The sequence below is a fragment of the Labeo rohita genome, chromosome 20 (genome assembly GCF_022985175.1).
Source record: "Labeo rohita strain BAU-BD-2019 chromosome 20, IGBB_LRoh.1.0, whole genome shotgun sequence".
Taxonomy (NCBI): domain Eukaryota; kingdom Metazoa; phylum Chordata; class Actinopteri; order Cypriniformes; family Cyprinidae; genus Labeo; species Labeo rohita.
In genome coordinates this window covers 22,822,310-22,841,224 of record NC_066888.1, presented here as the reverse complement: position 1 = coordinate 22,841,224, position 18,915 = coordinate 22,822,310, and the positions used below count along the sequence as shown (strand labels likewise).

At 36.2% G+C, this 18,915-nt stretch overlaps 1 protein-coding gene across 10 annotated transcripts in view; it reads right to left on the bottom strand.

Annotated features, from left to right (window-relative positions):
* Positions 1-18,915, bottom strand: part of cdc42bpab (CDC42 binding protein kinase alpha (DMPK-like) b) — a 77,239-nt gene that overhangs the window by 4,374 nt on the left and 53,950 nt on the right. For 4 of the 10 annotated variants that reach the window (XM_051138350.1, XM_051138349.1, XM_051138352.1 and 1 more), the window contains 20 exons: positions 17,618-17,694; positions 17,355-17,402; positions 16,399-16,437; positions 14,534-14,650; positions 14,161-14,241; positions 13,457-13,562; positions 12,222-12,358; positions 11,926-12,065; positions 11,754-11,835; positions 10,826-11,045; positions 10,675-10,737; positions 7,576-7,868; positions 7,158-7,452; positions 6,945-7,042; positions 5,786-5,870; positions 5,505-5,628; positions 4,932-5,049; positions 3,396-3,513; positions 3,158-3,315; positions 2,506-2,580 (listed from right to left, as the gene is read on the bottom strand). In XM_051138350.1, the coding sequence (XP_050994307.1) occupies positions 2,506-2,580; positions 3,158-3,315; positions 3,396-3,513; positions 4,932-5,049; positions 5,505-5,628; positions 5,786-5,870; positions 6,945-7,042; positions 7,158-7,452; positions 7,576-7,868; positions 10,675-10,737; positions 10,826-11,045; positions 11,754-11,835; positions 11,926-12,065; positions 12,222-12,358; positions 13,457-13,562; positions 14,161-14,241; positions 14,534-14,650; positions 16,399-16,437; positions 17,355-17,402; positions 17,618-17,694 (2,474 nt within the window). The remainder of the gene's footprint in view (positions 1-2,505; positions 2,581-3,157; positions 3,316-3,395; positions 3,514-4,931; positions 5,050-5,504; positions 5,629-5,785; positions 5,871-6,944; positions 7,043-7,157; positions 7,453-7,575; positions 7,869-10,674; positions 10,738-10,825; positions 11,046-11,753; positions 11,836-11,925; positions 12,066-12,221; positions 12,359-13,456; positions 13,563-14,160; positions 14,242-14,533; positions 14,651-16,398; positions 16,438-17,354; positions 17,403-17,617; positions 17,695-18,915) is intronic. The other 6 variants (XM_051138355.1, XM_051138353.1, XM_051138356.1 and 3 more) reach the window with 2 other exon arrangements.

The following is an 18,915-nucleotide window of genomic DNA, read 5'->3' as shown; positions in this document are numbered from 1 at the left end:
GCATTTTCTTGAAATAGAGTCTTTACTGTCACGTTTGATCATAAATACATTCTTGTTGTCATTATTATCAAATTGTGAACCCCAAACTTTTGAACGGTAGTGCAAACATGCAATGAGTCCAAATACTGTGCAAAAAAGGGCGCAAATAAAACCCAATTAAATGGGATCTAACTTTTAGCAGCTTTACAACAGAAGTTGGCTTGTAAACATGGCATACGTGGTTCAGAAAAGTCACTATTTCACATGCCAGTCTCGAAAATATTAATCAGGATAGTTTACCCAAATATATATAAAAAGTATTCTTTCATCATTTACTCACCTTCATGTCATTCCAAACCTGTAAGACTAACTTTCTTCTGTGGAACACAAAAGAAGGTATTTTGGGAAGTGTCTTTTTGGAAAATGTTTTATTTTTTTGTTCATGCAATGAAAGTCAAAATTCATTTTATGGACAAAAACAGTTGAAACATTCCTCAAAACATCTTTTGTGTTCTGCAAAAGAAAGAAACTTAGGTTTGGAATGACATGAGAGTGAGTAAATGATGACAGAATATTCAGTTTTGGGTGAACTTATCTACTCAGATTTAGCATGTTTTGAATGTTTACATTACAGTTGAGGTCATAAGGTTACATACAGCTTGCTGAATCCGTAAAATGTTAATTATTTTACCAAAATGAGAGGGATTATACAAAATGCATGCTATTTATTATTTAGTACTGACCTGAATAAGACATTTCAAATAAAGGACGTTTACATATAGTCCACAAGAGAAAATAATAGTTGAATTTATAAAAATGACCCCATTCAAAAGTTTACATACACTTGATTCTTAATACCGTGTTGTTACTTAAATGATCCACAGCTGTTTTGTTTGTTTGTTTGTTGCCCACTTTTATTTTTTAGAAAAATCCTTCAGGTCCCACAAGTGTATTTGAACCCTTTCCAACAAAGACTGTATGATTTTGAGATCCATCTTTTCACACTGAGAACAGCTGAGGGACTCATATGCAACTATTACAGAAGGTTCAAACGCTCACTGATGCTCCAGAAGGAAAAACCATGCATTGAGAGCCAGAGGGTGAAAACTTTTAGAATTTGAATATCAGGATAAATTTAACTTATTTTGTCTTATGGGAAACATGTAAGTACCCTCTGAAGCTTCTGAAGGGCAGTACTAAATGGAAAAAATATGATATTCAGGCAAAATAAGAAAAATGTACACATCTTCATTCTGTTCAAAAGTTTACACCCCTGGCTCTTAATGCATTGTGTTTCCTTCTGGAGCATCAGTGATCGTTTGAACCTTCTGTAATAGTTGCGTATGAGTCCCTCAGTTGTCCTCAGTGTGAAAAAATGGATCTCAAAATCATACAGTCATTACTGGAAATGGTTCAAATACACAAAAAGGCTGAAAAACCAAAGAATTTGTGGGAAAAGAAGGATTTTTCTGTAGAACAACAGGCAGTTTAATTGTTCAGGACAAACAAGTGACTCATGAACAACTATAACTAAACAAACAACACAGCTGTGGATCATCCAGGTAACACAGTATTAAGAATCAAGCGTCTGAAAACTTTTGAATGAAACTATTTTTTTTTTTTTTGTGGACTATATGTAAACGTCTTTTATGTGAAATATCTTATTCAGGCCAGTACCAAATAAAAAAATAACATGCATTTTGTATAATCCCTGTTATTTTGGTAAAATAATTAACATTTAGCAGATTCTGCTGTATATAATATTGCACTTGTCTCCCTGATTGGGCTCTGCCATGTCTACAAAGCATATATAAGTGGCGGAGGTCCTTTAATCCGGCTGCATTTTTGAGAACAAAGCACTACAAAGTAAATAAAATGAGTTACATAAACGTACAACACATAAAGACAAGTGCTCATTTTCAAAGCCAGTGGTTCGCAGCTATCAACTTAACAGAGTTGCTTCAAAGCAAAGCCGATTCCACACTCTAAGGCTCGAATCACACTCTTTGCAAGTATGTGAACGCAAACGCTTCAAGCTAAACAGGCTGGTAAAAAAATGAATGTTTTCTAAACGTTGCCACAAGGGGCGCTACAGCACATCATTGTAGTCTTCTACAACTTCATGTGTTTATTAATATTTACCTGAAAACACTATGCATTTGGCACATTTGTTTTACAGTAACTCTAGCGCCCCCTTGAGTACAAACCAAGCATTTGTGTACTTGCACAGAGTATTTTTTCTAGTCCAGCTCTCTTTTCTTCCCTTGTTTTCTTTAGTGGACACAGGGGGTGGCCAGCAGGAGCGGTATGAAGGCGAAACATGCGGATGGAAGCTTGCCATTCCCAACCGAAGCTCTCTGCTTCACCACAATCGCTCGTGGGCAGTGAAGAATAAGGTTGTGAGCTTCAAAAATGGGCAGTGGATACTTGACAAGCACTCTGCAGGGCTGCCTGAGTGTGCAGATGACAGCAGGCGTGTGTGTGTGTGTGCGTGTGTATGTTTCACTGCAAACGTGTGACGTTTACCTTCATCTTACTAAGCAGGGTCCTTAAAGCCCTTTTCAGATCAGGGGTCTTCTCCGAGGGCGATACCGCCTGCCACTGAGAAGGAAAGGGCAGACTGAGTGCCAGAATGGCTTCCACACTTGCTGAAGGAGAATGGGGCGGCCGGGAGGCGCAAAGCGGAGCGGTATGGGGAGATGACGGGTGAGATAAGGGCACGGGTAGGTGGATTGCTAAGGATACTGTTGGATGTAGTGGAATGGGGCGGCAGGCATAAAGTGGCGTAAGCACCGACAAAGCTAGGTGGGGGGAACAAAGCGCTAAGGCTCACTTGCATTTGGGGCAAATTACATTATAGGTGTTCCACCTTTGCAGGTCTGATGGGAAGGGATGGGGCAAGCTGTTTTATTATAAGTCAGGAGGTGTGCAGAGAAATCAAATGGGTTTTGAATAAGTGATCATAAGTGTACACCTTCCATATCCAAAACTAAGAATCTCATATTTACAGTCATTCTGATAGCACATTTAAAACAGCATAAGGCTCATATTTAATCATCATGGATACCACGGCTTGCTGGTCATGTGCCGGGACGTCCCTGCATAGTGCAAATTTGGCTTTGATGTGATGAGGTAATGAGGATACCACTCTCCCGATTCTTTCTACATCGTGACTCACCTCTCTATCAAACTGAGAAAGCGGCGCTTCGCCCACGTCCATCCCTCCTCCTGACGACAGCGAGCTCTCAGAGGGTGACGTCATGGTCTGGCGTTTCGAGCTGTAGCTGCCGCCCGACAGCTCCCTCCTTAGAGCGCTGCCGTTTTGAGATGAGGATCCTGATAGAGAGAACAAAGAAAATGGTTGGGAATTAAACGCATGGAATATGATAAATGGAAAAGCAGAAACATGTACTTACGCATTCCTAGGCCACTGCTTGCACTCATGGATCGCCCAGGTTCGGCTCGGTTTTTGGTGATTGAGGGGATGCTGACGGAACCGCTGAATCCGGCTCGATTGTCCTGAGCACGGACATTCTACAGGTTACACAGAGAAACGCACAGAGGAATGACACACAAACATGCAATGAGTGGACATGACATGATGAAAACAAAATATGGGATTGAATACAGTGACCTTTATGATGTCATGTTGCTATCAACATATATATCAATACAGGATGCATAAATGATGAATTACACAATAAATGTAGTATGTAGTAATTGTAAATGTAGTATTTTTGTTCAGAAGTTTGGACTCAGTAAGATTTATGCTGTCCAATTATTATTATTTACGTTTTTTTGTGTAATATTGTGTAATATTTTTGTGGAAACTGACATGCTTTTTTTTGGATTGGTTTGATGAACTAAGTTCAAAAGAATAGATTTTTTAAAGAAATCTTTACTGCTAATTTTGATCTATTAAATCCATATTTACTCGATAAAAGTACTATTTCTTTTTAATTACTAATCCCAAACTATTGAACGATAGAGCACAAACCAAAAGTGGAGTGACTAATCAAAATGAGGTTGTAAAAGCATTAAAAAGACATTCTGAGTTCAACAGAAGTTAAGCTCAAATGACAGCATTTGTGTAGGATAATGTTTTGTTTTTTTTGTCACAAAAAATAAATAAATTAAATTAAATTCACATATCAACTTTCTTAAAATAAAAAAAAAATCAAGGATACATTGAGGCACTTACAATATAAGAGGGAACAATTTTTGGAGAATTTAAAAGCAGAAATGTGAAGCTTATAATTTTCGAAATACACTAATTTGTTACACTTTTTCTTAATACGCATTCAACTAATTCTTTTGTTAAAACTTCTTATTAGTTATTCTTAGTCTACTAGTCAAAAAGTATTATTACACTACTAGTCAAAAGTTTTTGAACAGTAAGATTTTTATTGATTTTAAAGAAGTCTCTTCTGCTCACCAAGCCTGGATTTTTTTTTTTTTGATCCAAAGTACAGCAAAAACAGTACAATTTTGAAATATGTTTACTACTTTAAATAACTTTTCTATTTGAATATATTTTAAAATGTAATTTATTCCTGTGATTTCAAACAATTTTAGCATCATTACTCCAGTCACGTGATCCTTCAGAAATCATTCTAATATTCTGATTTGCTGCTCAAAAAACATTTATTATGATGTTGAAAACAGCTGAGTAGAATTTTTTCAGGTTTCTTTGATAAGCATTCTTGCTAAATAAAAGCAGTAATTACTATAATTTCAACACACTGAAGACTGGATTAATGATGCTGAAAAAAAAAACTTTTGACTGGTAGTGTACATACATTAAATGTAAAAGGTCAGTGAGCAATTTTGGCCATACTAGTTAAAAAAAATTGATTACATTTTTGTAGCAATCAACATTTTGCCACAAATGCTACTGATTGAGCTTAATGTGTACTGAACCCAGAATATTCTTTTAAAGATGAGTCTCTCACCATTGGCAGATCTCTGAGGATCTGCATTCCATCTCCAGGACCCATATGAGCCACATGGTTAAAATTCATAGGATTTGAGATCAACTTGTTCCTTTTCTCGGGATCTTTCAACAATTCTCTGCAAATACACACACAAGTAAGTTAATATAATAGCCCTATAATGACAATAATGACATTTCATAAGTTAAACGTATTGCATCCAGACCTAACGAAGTATCCTTTGAACATGCTCTGCTTGACTTTTAGCATGGTAGTACACAAACGTGTGTATACATGTGGGTGTACCTGGTATTTATCACATTACATATCCCCACAAGGATAGTAATACCAGTAAATTTTGACCTTGTGGGGACATTTGTGACGTCCCCTGAAGAAACAGGCTTATAAATCATGCAGACTGAGTTTTTTTGAGAAAGTAAAAGTGTGCACAGTCTCCTGTGAGGGTGTAGGGTAGGTGTAGGGCGATAGAATACGGTTTGTACAGTATAAAAAACATTACACCTATGGAATGTCCCCACAAAACATGGAAACACAACATGTGTGTGTGTGTGGGTGTGTGTGTGTGACATTCACCTCCTCTGCTGCAGTCTCTCCTCCTCTGGAATACGGAATGAGAATCGTCTCTTGTTGCTCATGCTGCGTACCATCTGCTTCCTGCTGTTATCACACACCTCAGGCACCACCAGTTCGTCCCCCTCTAAACACAGAAAACACATTATGCATTATCAGACATATTATTCAAATCTGAATTATTCATTATTTCAAACAGTACTACTAAACCACAAGGTTTAAACAACAGCACTCAACTTGAGCTATGAATATTGCATATCGCAGAATTATGTGAGTGCCATTACCTGCAGTCTTGTTTCTGAAGTAGATGAGTCTGACCGTCTCTAGGCCCAAGAGATTCAAAGAGCCATCCATGTTCAATGGCCGGACCTGCACAGATTATTATTAAGATTATTAATAATAAGAAAAGATTAAAGATTATTATTTTATTATAAGACTAATATTTTGTCTTCATCCCAATTATAGATTTTTTGGTGTTACTAAATGGCTAATAGTAATGTTAAATTACAAATTAAAATGCAAAACTGTTAACTCTGCTACCTTTCTGAAGGTATATGTATTTACATTTTTAAAAATGTAGCTTTCATATTTGGGACCCTGGACCACAAAACCAGTCTTAAGTTGTTGGGGTATATTTGTACCAATAGCCAAAAATACATTGCATGGGTCAAAATTATTGATTTTTTTTTTATGGCAAAATTATTAGGAAATTAAGTAAAGATCATGTTCCATGAAGATATTTTGTAAAAATCCTACTGTAAATATATGAAAACTTAATTTTTGATTAGTAATATACATTGTTAAGAACTTTATTTGGATAACTTTAAAGGTGATTTTCTCAATATTTTGATTTTTTTGCACCCTCAGATTCCAGGTTTTCAAATAACTGTATCTCGACCAAATCATACATCAATGGAGAGCTAATTTATTCAGCTTTCAGATGCTGTATAAATCTCAATTTTGAAAAATTGACCCTTATGACTGGTTTTGTGATCCAGGGTCACATTTATTAATTAAGCTGAAATTGACATATTTGGAGACAGCACAATTAATTTCAAATAAACGTATTAACACTCTTTATCTGACATGATGCTTAAAATCTTATGTACTTGAAATACTTATGCACTTTCCGAATTCCGTAATTATTTAAAATGTTTTTAAAAGAAGTCTCTTAGTCTCTTATTGATCAACAGCAATATTACGAAATATGTATTACTACAATGTTTTCTTTGAATATATTTTAAAATCTATTTTGTCCTCTGATGACAAAGCTGAATTTTCAGCATCATTACTCCAGTCTTCAGTGTCACATGATCCTTCAGAAATCATTCTAATATGCTGATTTGGTGCTCAAGAAACAGCCATTATTATTAATGTTAAAAACAACTGTGTTGGATGTGCAATATTTCTTTATTTTTTATAATACAATTTTTTAAAACAAACCTTTTTGAGAGGAATGGTCTGAATCCATTCCATTGTGTTCACATCAAACACATCCACTGCATTTTCACTGTAGACTGACAGGTAGGGGGCATTGTAGCCTGCAAGATGCAAAACATCCACAAGGTCAATCTAACAAAACCTTTTCACAGCCGCACCATTACCCTTGTCTTTAACCATTAAGTGTAAGTAGACGATTAACTTCTCTCTACTCACAGCAGGCGGTGGGCGCCGCGGGCCACATCAGCTCCTGCTGCCGCGAGCGTCTGCCATGTGTGTCCACATACACTGCGATTTTGCTGAAGCAGAGGAGCATTTCTTTATTGGAGATTTCTACAGCGCAAAGGGCATCCAGGTTGTCTGCCTTAATAAACGCCAATGTGGGGTCATCTGGGTGAAGTAAGCTGACTGGAGGAGTATCTCCATGCAAACTGTAGCGCATGAAGCCTGATTGGTAGCCTACACATAACTGCTGGCCAAACAGTGCCATCCACTGGACAATTCCTGGAGCCTGAGATATAGAAAGGGCTGTTGATATTGCTGTGTGCACTACTCTAATGAGTATAAACACTAATTGCAAGTAGACCACATATACTTGATTTGAAAAAATGAGAAGGAGTTTTGAATACTGTACTTGTATGTCCACCAGATGGCAGTAGCGTGACTTGCTCTTGTTAATTTCATAGCAGGAGATCTGTCGTTTAACGGCGAGGCAGAAGCAGGTGCTATTGCGTACCACACCAGACACCAGTGCCTGGCAGTTTTTAGTATCTGCCACTTTATTCTTGTCAACCTCCCTCCCATCGAGCCCCGCCATGGGGACCAGACACACTTGTCGGTTCCTGCCCGAGATGACGGCCATTAAGTGCTCTGTGGGCATTAGTTCTATGTGATGCACTTTCTTAACATCACCCACGCGAACGATTTCTAGAAGAAAGAACAAAAATAAAATAATTAATGTTGGTCTTGCATTAGTTATTTCAGTTTTAAAGGGATAATTCAGTCTAAAGTGAAAATTCTGTCATACCCTCATGTCGCTCCAAACCCGTAAGACCTTTGTTCATCTTCAGAACACAAATTAAGATATTTCTGATGAAATCCGAGAGCAACCCAAATGAAATGTACCCAGGCCCAGAAAGGTAGCAAGAACATGGATAAAATAGTCCATGTGACATCAGTGGTTCAACCGTAATGCTGCAAGAATACTTATTGTGTGCAAACAAAAAATATATAATGACTTTATTCAACCAATTTCTTATCTTCATTGTCAGTCTTTGACACTTGCAAGAGAAGAAATCGTTTAATAAATTTGTTATTTTTGTTTCCTTCGCACACAAAAAGTATTCTTGTAGCTTCATAAAATTAATGTCACATGGACTATTATAACAATGTTCTTACTACCTTTCTGGGCCTTGAGCGTGTCAGTTGCAGAGGATCAGAAAGCTCTCAGATTTCATCATATTTCAATTTGGGCTCCAAAGATGAACTAAGGTCTTATGGGTTTGGAATGACATGAGGGTGAGTAATTAATGACTAGTAATGGGTCGTTCTTGAACAAATCTTTAATGTGACTCAGGACGAATCGTCAATGCGCAACATCCTATTAGGTTCTGTGCTGGACTTAGTTCACCTGTTTCGAGTCTTTGGGTTTTTGGAGTCGTTTGTTCATCTTATGGGGCTGTCACGTGATGAACGAACGACTCGAACCTGAAGACTCAAGAGATGAACTAAACAATTCTTTTTTCGCCTCACACTGCACTGGTTAAGCTTATAGGGCTGTCACGTGATGAATGAACGACTCAAACATGAAAAATTGTCAGATAAGCAATGAGGTGAGCTAATCATAGACTAAAGACCCAGGTAAACAATGAATTAATCTTTTCTGTTTCTTATAGCAATATAGTTTTGTTTTGTTTGTAGTGTGATCAATGTTTGTGTAAGCAGTAGATGTGTTGAAATGAACGAAATGAACGAAAAAAAGATTTGTTCATTTTGCTGAACGAGACTCAAAGGTCCGAGTCAGTAAAATGATCCGAACTTCCCATTACTATTAATGACAGATTTTTTTCATTTTTGAGGGGAACTATCTCTTTAAAAATGAGCATGTGGTCAGCAATGGTAGAACTGTTAAATCTTACAAATCACAAACATTTTTGGAGTTTACAACCTTTAACAGATTTCACGTCTGCTATGATAAACAGGAAAAATACAAAAAACATGTAGCTGCAAGCAGCGATTACTGAGGTTCAAGAGCTTAAGGCATTTCAGCATATGAGGAAAAAGACATTACATAGTATTTAGCAAGTGTATACCCACCTAAATCAAGGATTAAAAAAAGCATTTTGGCAAATCCAGGTAATTTACCACAGAAATATGATGTCTTTTAATGTTTATGACTAAGCTTTGATCTGATCCCCTTAAAACGTTGTGTGTTTCTTTAGAATCATCTGATGTGCTCAGCAGGTTTCATGAAGTTTTGAGTTTTTCTTTAGGCTTTATAGGATTTGGGGTAAATTTGGGCAGGCCCCTTTTCTAAACCCCATTATAGCTTCCCAAAGTGTAAATTTCCATTTTTTATTGATAATTATTGGCCTAGAGAGTCCATAGAGTTGGAGTGTTTTTTTCCAGATTGAGTGAAAAACTTAGGACTAGTTCGCGTAAGTAGATTTTTTACATCTTCTCAGTCATTTAACAAACAAGTTGATTGACAGCAGAAGTTCCAGAGGCAAAGTTGTGCGAAATAAAAAGGTTTATCGTATGATAGGAATACCATGCATATGTGCAAAAAAAAACGCACAACGTACAATCGTTTACTCCCTTGAAAAATGCGATATGGCCCTCCTAGTGGCCGATTTCTTTCGAATTTCTCTCAGACCCTTTAGGGCCATGAGTCGAACAGGCCCACCAAGTTTCGTTCCGATCGGCCTCCGTTAACCTTGTCTAACAAGCCCTCAAACTTCATCTGCCAATGGCGGCCATGTTTTTTGAGATACGCAAATGGCCTTGTAGACAATTGTGGCACTCTGGACTAAGACAGTGCACATGTTAATGGGACAAATGGTTGCCAAGAGGCATGCGTTTTGTCTGGTGTGAGCCAAGGATTCCAACAACATAAGACGTGAGCCTGCGAATGACTGTTTAGCGATTTTGTACTTTTGTTCGCTGTCTGCAGTGTGAGTACTACCATCCCTCCCAGTTTCAAGTATCTATGACTTACAGTTTGGTCTGCATGATCAGTTTTACGCGGTGATCACTGATTCGTGACCACTCTAACAACTACAACAGGGTTTCAGCGCTACGTGCTTGAACCCCTAAAAAACACTGATTTAGTTGCCTTAATGCAAAGAAAGGTAATTTATACTTAGAGTTTGTACTAAAAATAACCATTATCTGTCAGTCTGTCAGACTGGGTTTTACTTTTTCCGTCATGTTCTATTTTCATCTGTCGTTGTTTTCTTTTTCCCGTAAATTAAATAAACGTCTGGCATTCCAATGCAATAGAGTCATTTTTTCTGTCAAAGTGATGGAGAGCACATCAATGTTTTTAACATTTAGGAATTACAGAAATTTTAATTCAACTGCCCTGAAGCAACCTGGTAGATTATACATCAGACTTTCCAAAGTTTACGCCAACAAACTTTAAGTGACCAGTCTAGATTTTTAACCACTAAGCTACAAATCTTAAGTTAACTGGGCAATGAAGAAATGGGAGGATTAATGAAGGAAGGTTTACCGTCTTTGGTGACGTGGATTACAAACAGGCCTTCCTCATTCCCCAAAGCAACCCGTTCATGGTCTAAACAGAAATAGGGACAATTCGGTTAAATACTATTTGCTCTTTTACATAGTGTTGATTGGACATGACAAGTTTTGTGTCTCTGTACCTATAATAGCAGCAGTCTGGGTGGTTTTGATGAGAGGAAGCGTGCTGTCGTAGGCTTCTTTAGGCACATAGACGAAACGCTCCTTCAGCTTATTTTTTCTCAGGATACGGTGCAGTTCGTTTAGAGCGCACACCCACTTTGTCCTCTCTTGCTCGTTGTCAGCTAGGATCAGGATGCACGTCTTCTGACTGGAGAAGGCGGACAGTTGAGATGCTGTTACCTGTAGAATGAACAAAGAACATTGATTGAAATGCGGTTCAGAAATGTCTTGAAATGACTAATGATGCTTAAAGCTATAATTAGTCCAGTCGTGATTATTACATAATAGTCTGATCGCTATTATTTGATCTATGATATTTTGAAGAAACCATTGTGAGGAGAAATGATGCTTGATGAATGATAAAAGTTTAGAATTTAGGACATAAATTACTATTCCTGTTCTACAAAGGCACAATGCAATTATTACATTAACACTGGAAATGTGACAAATGGACAAAAATGGTTGCAATACAACAGATCAAAATTCTAGGGACTGTCTTTAGAATAATATTCTAAATAAATACAGTATTGTTATTCATGTCAATTTTCAAGTTCAACAAAAAACTCAAATAGCATTTTTCAATGTATAAACTACTTTTTAAAATTTTGGGGCCAGTAAAATTTAAAATAATAATACTTTATTTAGCAAAGATGCATCAAAAGTGATAGTAAAGACATTTGTAATGTTGCAAAAAGTTTTTCTATATTACATAAATGCTGTTCTTTTAAAATTTCTAATTATCACACAATCCTGGAAAAAAAAGTATAATAGTTTATAGAAAAATACTAAGCAAAACAACTATCTTCAAAAACTGGTCACACAAAAATGTTAGAATTATGGAAAAAGAGAGAGACTACAGTCTCTAAGAAACTGCCGGTAAGCTCTTACCCTAAAAATACATGGGATATCCTTCTTGTTAGCATGGATGACATCCGACTCTAGAACAGAGCTGGCGGAAAACTCTTCATCCCTGTTTTAGGACAAAAGAGAGTCAAGCACAACATATGAAATATTTGGTTTAAATATCTGAGCATCACTTCTGAATGAAGATTTCCCTCACCTCATGTCAATAACCTGGTTAACTATGACACCAGGCTGGGCGCCTTTCCCTTCTCCAAGCTCATACAGGAAAAGTTTGAAGTCACATACCACTGCCCAGACCCTCTGCCAACCCTTTTTCACCCCTGTGGGCTTTGGTATCTGGTAAAAGACAGTAAAAGCTACAATTACAACACAGCAGACAAAAAAAAACAGTGGAAAGACATAGTGTGTCATCATTTCTAAAGCCCATAAATAAAACAGAGTGGTCAATAGTGAACTAAATATGAAGAGCAGAACATATTTGGTAACTCTTACCCTAAGATGGCCTTCGTATGCAGTCCCAATGCCCCTCTGAGTGTCAATTCCCAATTTGCCCTTGGTTTGGTCTGGTGCGACGGGACACACAGAGGGTGCTTTATCAGCACAGGTGACGTGACAGGAGAAGTTGCAGACTGTAAAGGAAATCACAGGTAGTGAGTATTACTGAGCATTCTGGCAATAAGGAATCCTAGGATTGGAGAACATTCAGTAAACCTGAAAGTTTTGCCCTTATTTTGTTTCCAAACCCATATGACTTCATTTCTTGTGTGGAACACAATAGGGGAAATATAAAGATTTATGCTGGTTCTCCTTGTGTGTTCCTCAGAAGAAAAAAAGTCATACGCGTTTTATCATTTAGAAAACTAAAAACAAATCATATTCACTGTTGTCTCTTTAAAGGGAACCCCAGGTGTTAAGACTTGAATGGCTTAATATAACATAAATGATGTCTCTTACTGAAACATGTATTAGAAAATCCATGAAAGATTTATGTTATTTAAAAAATCCACATCTTTTATTCATATGGGGGGCGCCATCATTACCATTCACCACTTGGTGAGCTACTGGCACTACCTGTTGCTATTTTTACCACATCACAACTTGGAAAATAAAACACTGATACGATGCCACACTGGCTTTTGGTTGTAATTTTCTGTCGAATGTCAGTAAGAGAAGCAATGTAAGTGTTCACTGCTTTTTTAGCGATAAGCAAAGGAGATGCCTGTGGATGAATAAAACTTACTAAAGACCAGCATCTTTGTTCTCTCCACTTTAGCCCTGATGCCTTTGAGGCTTTTAGTAGAAAACAGCAGTAAACGTCAAAGACAAGAAACGCTAGATGGCATCCTGACAGGATGTAAACATGCCAGCCGCTTGTCATGATGCCGCAGCCACTAAAGGAGTTTCTCAGTGTGGATTTCACTCAATATCCAGAGGCGCTTACACTTGTTGTAGGGAAAAATTTATGGTACGGCATTTGGTTTAAGATACGCTTGTATCCATATTAAATCACAGAGTGGAACTATTTCACGTCATTGAAATAATGGTGCCCTCCATAGTCCAAAATATGTATAAATCAATGTGGATTTTTAAAACAATGTAAATCTTACATGGATTTTCTACTATATATTTCAGTAACAGACATCATTTACATCATATTAAGCCATACAAGTCTTAATACCCAGGTATCCCTTTAAACACCAACATTCCTCTCTCTTCTGTTGTCTTACCTTCACAGGTGCAGCCCTGACGGATAAGTCCCACCATCAGAGAGGTACACTGGGCACATTTGGTGGGAACGGTGAAGGTCTTCACACTAAACTGGTGCGCCTTGGGCTGTGGAGCAAAGAACAACCATTTCAGTATGTTCTAATAGAAACATTACAGCATTAAGACAAATGTGACCCTGGACCACAAAACCAGTCATAAGAGTCAATTTTTTGAAACTGAGATTTATACAACATCTGAAAGCTGAATAAATAAGTGTTTAATTGATGTATGGTTTGTTAGGATAAGACAATATTTGGCCACGATACAACTATGTAAAAATCTGGAATCTGAAAGTTCAAAAACATCTAAATATTGAGAAAACCGCCTTTAAAGTTGTCCAAATTAAGTTCTTAGCAATACATATTACTAATATATTTACAGTACAAAATGTACACAATATCTTTATGAAACATGATCTTTACTTAATATCCTAATGATTTTTGGCATAAAAGAAAAAACTGTAATTTTAACCCATACAATGTATTTTTGGCTATTGCTACAAATATGCCCATGCTACTTAAGACTGGTTTGGTAGACGATACGAGTATTGGACACAATTCCTATAGCACAATATTTATTTTCCTGGAAATTCATAACAAAATGGATTATATTATTAACCATAACAATAAACTATTATTAAACTATTGTTATGACATATAGTTACCTTAGGTGATGGGTGTCCCAAGCTCCCGTAGCCTGATCTGCCTGTTGGAGTCTGTAGACTACGTGACGTATGGTCAATCAACTAGAAGGAGGACACACCAACACATGAGTACATTTTATTATATAAACAGAGGTTATGGACTCAAAATGAAAATTCTGTCATCATTTCTTTCTTCTGTGAGACACAAAAACATCTTAAATGCTGGATCCAGGCTGAATCACTTTAATTATATGGAAAAGACTGGCCAGTACATCTGCTTTTGTGTTTTATAGAAAAAAACAACAGCATATGAGCTGGGAATAACATGAGGGTGAGTAAACAGTAACATGATTTTCATTTCTAGGTGGACTATTTCTTAGACTCCAAATGATACCTCAATAGGCTCCATGTCACTGGCTGTGGATGGGGAGCGTGAGCGGGATATGCGGCGAGATCTTGAGTCCTCATCTCGCGACGGTGTGTTGGAGGGAGTGAAATCTGCCGAGTCAAGCTAAAAAACAAAAAGATGGTAATTATATTTACAAAACGTGTCATGCGATACAGACCGTGATACCAGAAGAATATGCCACCATGCAGAGCGAAACGCACTCACAGCAGTATATCAAGACCATAAAGCTTATCAAGACAATATTTTTACTGGAATTACACCCTCTATGCAGAACAAAGCATGTGCACCCAGGCACCAAGCCAATGAGTGATGGCACAATACACCCACTACACAGAGACCACACACCAACTACACATGCAAGATGCAAATAAAGACGCAAGGAAAAACAGCACGGAAAAAAACACATGGAAAAAGCATATCCACAGTTTATAAGGGTCTTACATTAAAGTGATCTGTAAAGGATTAGTTTACTCAAATGTAAATAAATTCAATCATTTGCTCACCATAATGTCTTTCCTAACCTGTATGATTTCTGTATGATTTTTCAACAAATAAGTACATTACTGTTCAAAAACGTGAGTTTTGTTTTAATGTTTTAAAATTAAGGCTGCAGAACGATGAATCGCGATTAATCGTATTCAAAATAAAAGTTTATGTTTACATACTATATGAGTGTACTGTGTATATTTATTTTTTGTATGTATAAATACACACATACTTGTATACATTAAGAAAAAATATATTCGATTTAGATATAAAATATTTATATTTATAAATAATATAAATTATGTGTGTAAAATAATTTATATATATATATATATAACAAATATATTATAATAATTATATAAGTATTAACATATATACATACAAATATTTTTAAAATATCTACATATGTGTATTTATACATACATAAACATACACAGTACAAACTTTTATTCTGAATGTGATTAATCGTTTTGCAGCCCTATTTAAAATAAAGAATGTTGCTCAAAAACGCAGCAAAAACAGAAATATTGTAAAAAATTAATACAGGCTAAAAAATCTATTTTAAAAATTTTACAATTTAATTTATTCCTGTGATAGCAAAATTTTAATATTCAGCAGCTATTACTCCAGGCTTCAGTGTCACGTGATCCTTTAGAAATCATTTTAATATGCTGATTTATTGCTTAAGAAACATTTCTCATGATTTTTTGTGGAAACCATGCTAATTTTTCAGCATTCTTTCCTGAACCGAAAGTTCCGAAGAACAACATTTGTTTGAAAATCTCTAAAACTTTTTTTGAAACTTTTCTTTTTTGGATTTTGATCGTTTTTGAAAGAAAAAGAAGAGAGTGAAAATTCTTCCTAACTTGCACCATGGAAGAAAACAAGACAAGGTTTGGATCGACGTAAGGCTCAGTAAACGATGAGAAACTGTTTAGGCAACTTATTTTTGTGTTTTTAATCTTTATATATGAGTAAAAGTTAAATTAGATCCAAATATCAAGCCAAGTGAATGAATTCTACATCTTTATATTTACATGAGCTTTTAAAATATACCATAAAAGCACATGGTATGGAAAATAAACCACCATGTTTAATTATCTAACCCAGTCAGTAACACAGTTTCTCTGAAGTATATAATATATAAACACTTCAATCACATATATGCATTTTAATAGATGAAAGAAAGTTTCCCAAACACTTTTCAGATGCATTAAAGCATTGAAGTTCTCATGCAATACGGATGTCACCACAATCAGAGCTGCCACCCATGCAGTTTGCAAAACAGGCCGTCACAACCACAGGGGAAAAAAACGGGGGGTTGGGGGGATTTTACTGTGACACAGGACAAAAGCGGGTCTTACACGTCTGGTTTTGCTTCCGGGACCAAAAGAGGGTGACCGCTTCATATGGAGAGAAAAAAAACATGAGAGGAGAGTCAAACTTCATGTACTTGTCAGCTGGGTACGATCATGGCCTGGGACGGCAGGTTGGAAGGGAATGAGGGCGTGTAAGGACACGTCTAATCTGTGGTTGGATTTCTGGGCATAGTTTACATGCACAAAGGCATCACTTCACATCAAAGAACTCCAAGGAGTCACTACCACAAGACACTGGAGTGGATAGGATCAGATAAGGAAAATAAAACCACAAACTATATCGTTGGTAGAATGTAAAATCAATTCAATATTGAATTCAATACAGAAAAGTATGAATAAAGAAGATTAGTGCAGTGAAAAAATGTCCTTTGTTACTCTTTGTCTGTGCTATGTATTTTTATACTTATTTGAATGTTGTGCTATTAGCTTAGCAACATGCTAATGTCAAACTGTATTAGAATCAATTGCGTGTTGAGTTTCATTTGGTATTCTGGTATTATTCCTGTGAGAGCTTTACATGTCTGCTTTTAAAGAGATAGTTCACCCAAAAATGAAAATTCTGTCATTAATTACTCACCCTCATGTCAATGTCATGTCACACCTCAAAGACATTTTTGATGAAATCCAAGAGCTTTCTGACCAAGAAAGGTACCAAGAACATTGACAAAATAGTCCATCAGTGGCTCAACCATAATCTTATGAAGTTTTGAGAATACTTGTGTGCAAAAAAACTAAAATAACAATGGTTATTTTAGGCTTAACCACTGACATCAAATTTTGTCCAATTGATCTTAATTTGTGTTCCAAAGACGGACGTTTGGAACGACATGAGGATAAGTAATTATGACAGAATTTTCATTTTGGGTGGACTAACCTGTTAAATGTGTAAAACGAACGATGCAAAAAACATTCCACTACAACATGGCTGAAGAAAAACTTACATCTTCCCAAAATTCAACTAAAGAAGATGAAGAGGAAGAAAATGAGTCCTGATGGACAACAGAATGAAAAAACAAAACAATAACCAAACATATTATGACAGAAGAAAAAACAGAATAATAAAACTAATAATACAGATCAGGGTGAAGAATCAGAGGAATACCGAAAAAATGTAAATAAGAATGATGAAAGAGATTTCTTTGGAAACTGAAGTGAACTTCTATGCAGATGTTCTCATGAACAGCACCTGGGATCTCAGACTTACGTCAAACTGATCCAGAGCAGAAGTGGGTGCATTGAGGAATGCCAAGAAGGAATTCTGGGAATCCTGATGCTTCACACCTACAAATGACAGAGTCTTATTAAAACACAATTTTAAATCGCATCAAGTTTGACTGTAACAGAGCCAGATCTGCTCTTTTTATGTGACGCTGTGAAAAGCAATGTTGAGAAGGTTGCATATTTGTCACTAGTGTTGTTGTTTTTGTTAAGTGAAACTTATAAATATAAAATGAAATATCACTAGATGAAAACTTAAACTTACAAAGCTCAAACAAAAAAAAATTAACTGAAATGAGTTTATGTACTAAAATTACTAAAATAAAAAAATATTTACAGCTATACAAAAAAGTAAGCTAAAGCTAAAACAAAAAATAAATAAATAAAAACTGCTAATATAAAAATAAATAATATTTAAAAAAAAATCTTATTGTAAAAAAATGTTATTAGAATACTCTTCAGCAGTATTTTCAGCAGCTAAAAAATGGTTTTAAGTCAGTTATACATATTTTTCTGTAGTGTGTCAGTAGGAAATATCAGTTTACGCTTCCAAATGTTCATTTTGCAAATAATTGTAATAATATCAGTGAGATTTTTGTTTGCAAAAGGAGTCTGAAAACAGCCAGTGCTCCACACAAAGATCTGATCTCATCATCATCCAGTCTGTCTAGAATGACAAAGAAACTGAACAAACTCTATAAGAACTGTGGCAACGTCTCCAAGATGCTTCAAGAAACCTACCTGCAAAGCTACAGTACTGTTAAAAGTTCTAGACACTTGTGTAAAATGCTGTAAAATTAGGATGCTGTCAAAAATAATGGCATGAATAGATTTTCTTAATTAATTAACATCTATTAACTAAATTAAATCAACCATCCTTTGCCTTTAAAGCAGCTTTTGCCCTAGGTGCACTTTTGCATAGTTTTTCAGGTAGCTTTGCAGGTAGGTTTCTTGAAGCATCTTGGAGACGTTGTCTCAGTTTGTTCTGTTTCTTCATGTCATTCCAGACAAGATCAGATCTTTGTGTGGAGCACTGGCTGTTGTCAGACTCCTTGTGCAAACAAAAATCTCACTGGATTATTATAATAAATGGCAAAATGAATGTTTGAAAATGTAAACTGATATTTCCTACTGACACACTACAGCAAAAGATAGAAGTAACCGACTTAAAAGACAAGTTCACTTCCAGAACAAAAATGTACAGAAAATGTACTCACCCCTTGTCATCCAAGATGTTCGTCTCTTTCTTTCTTCAGTCGTAAAGAAATTATGTTTTTTGAGGAA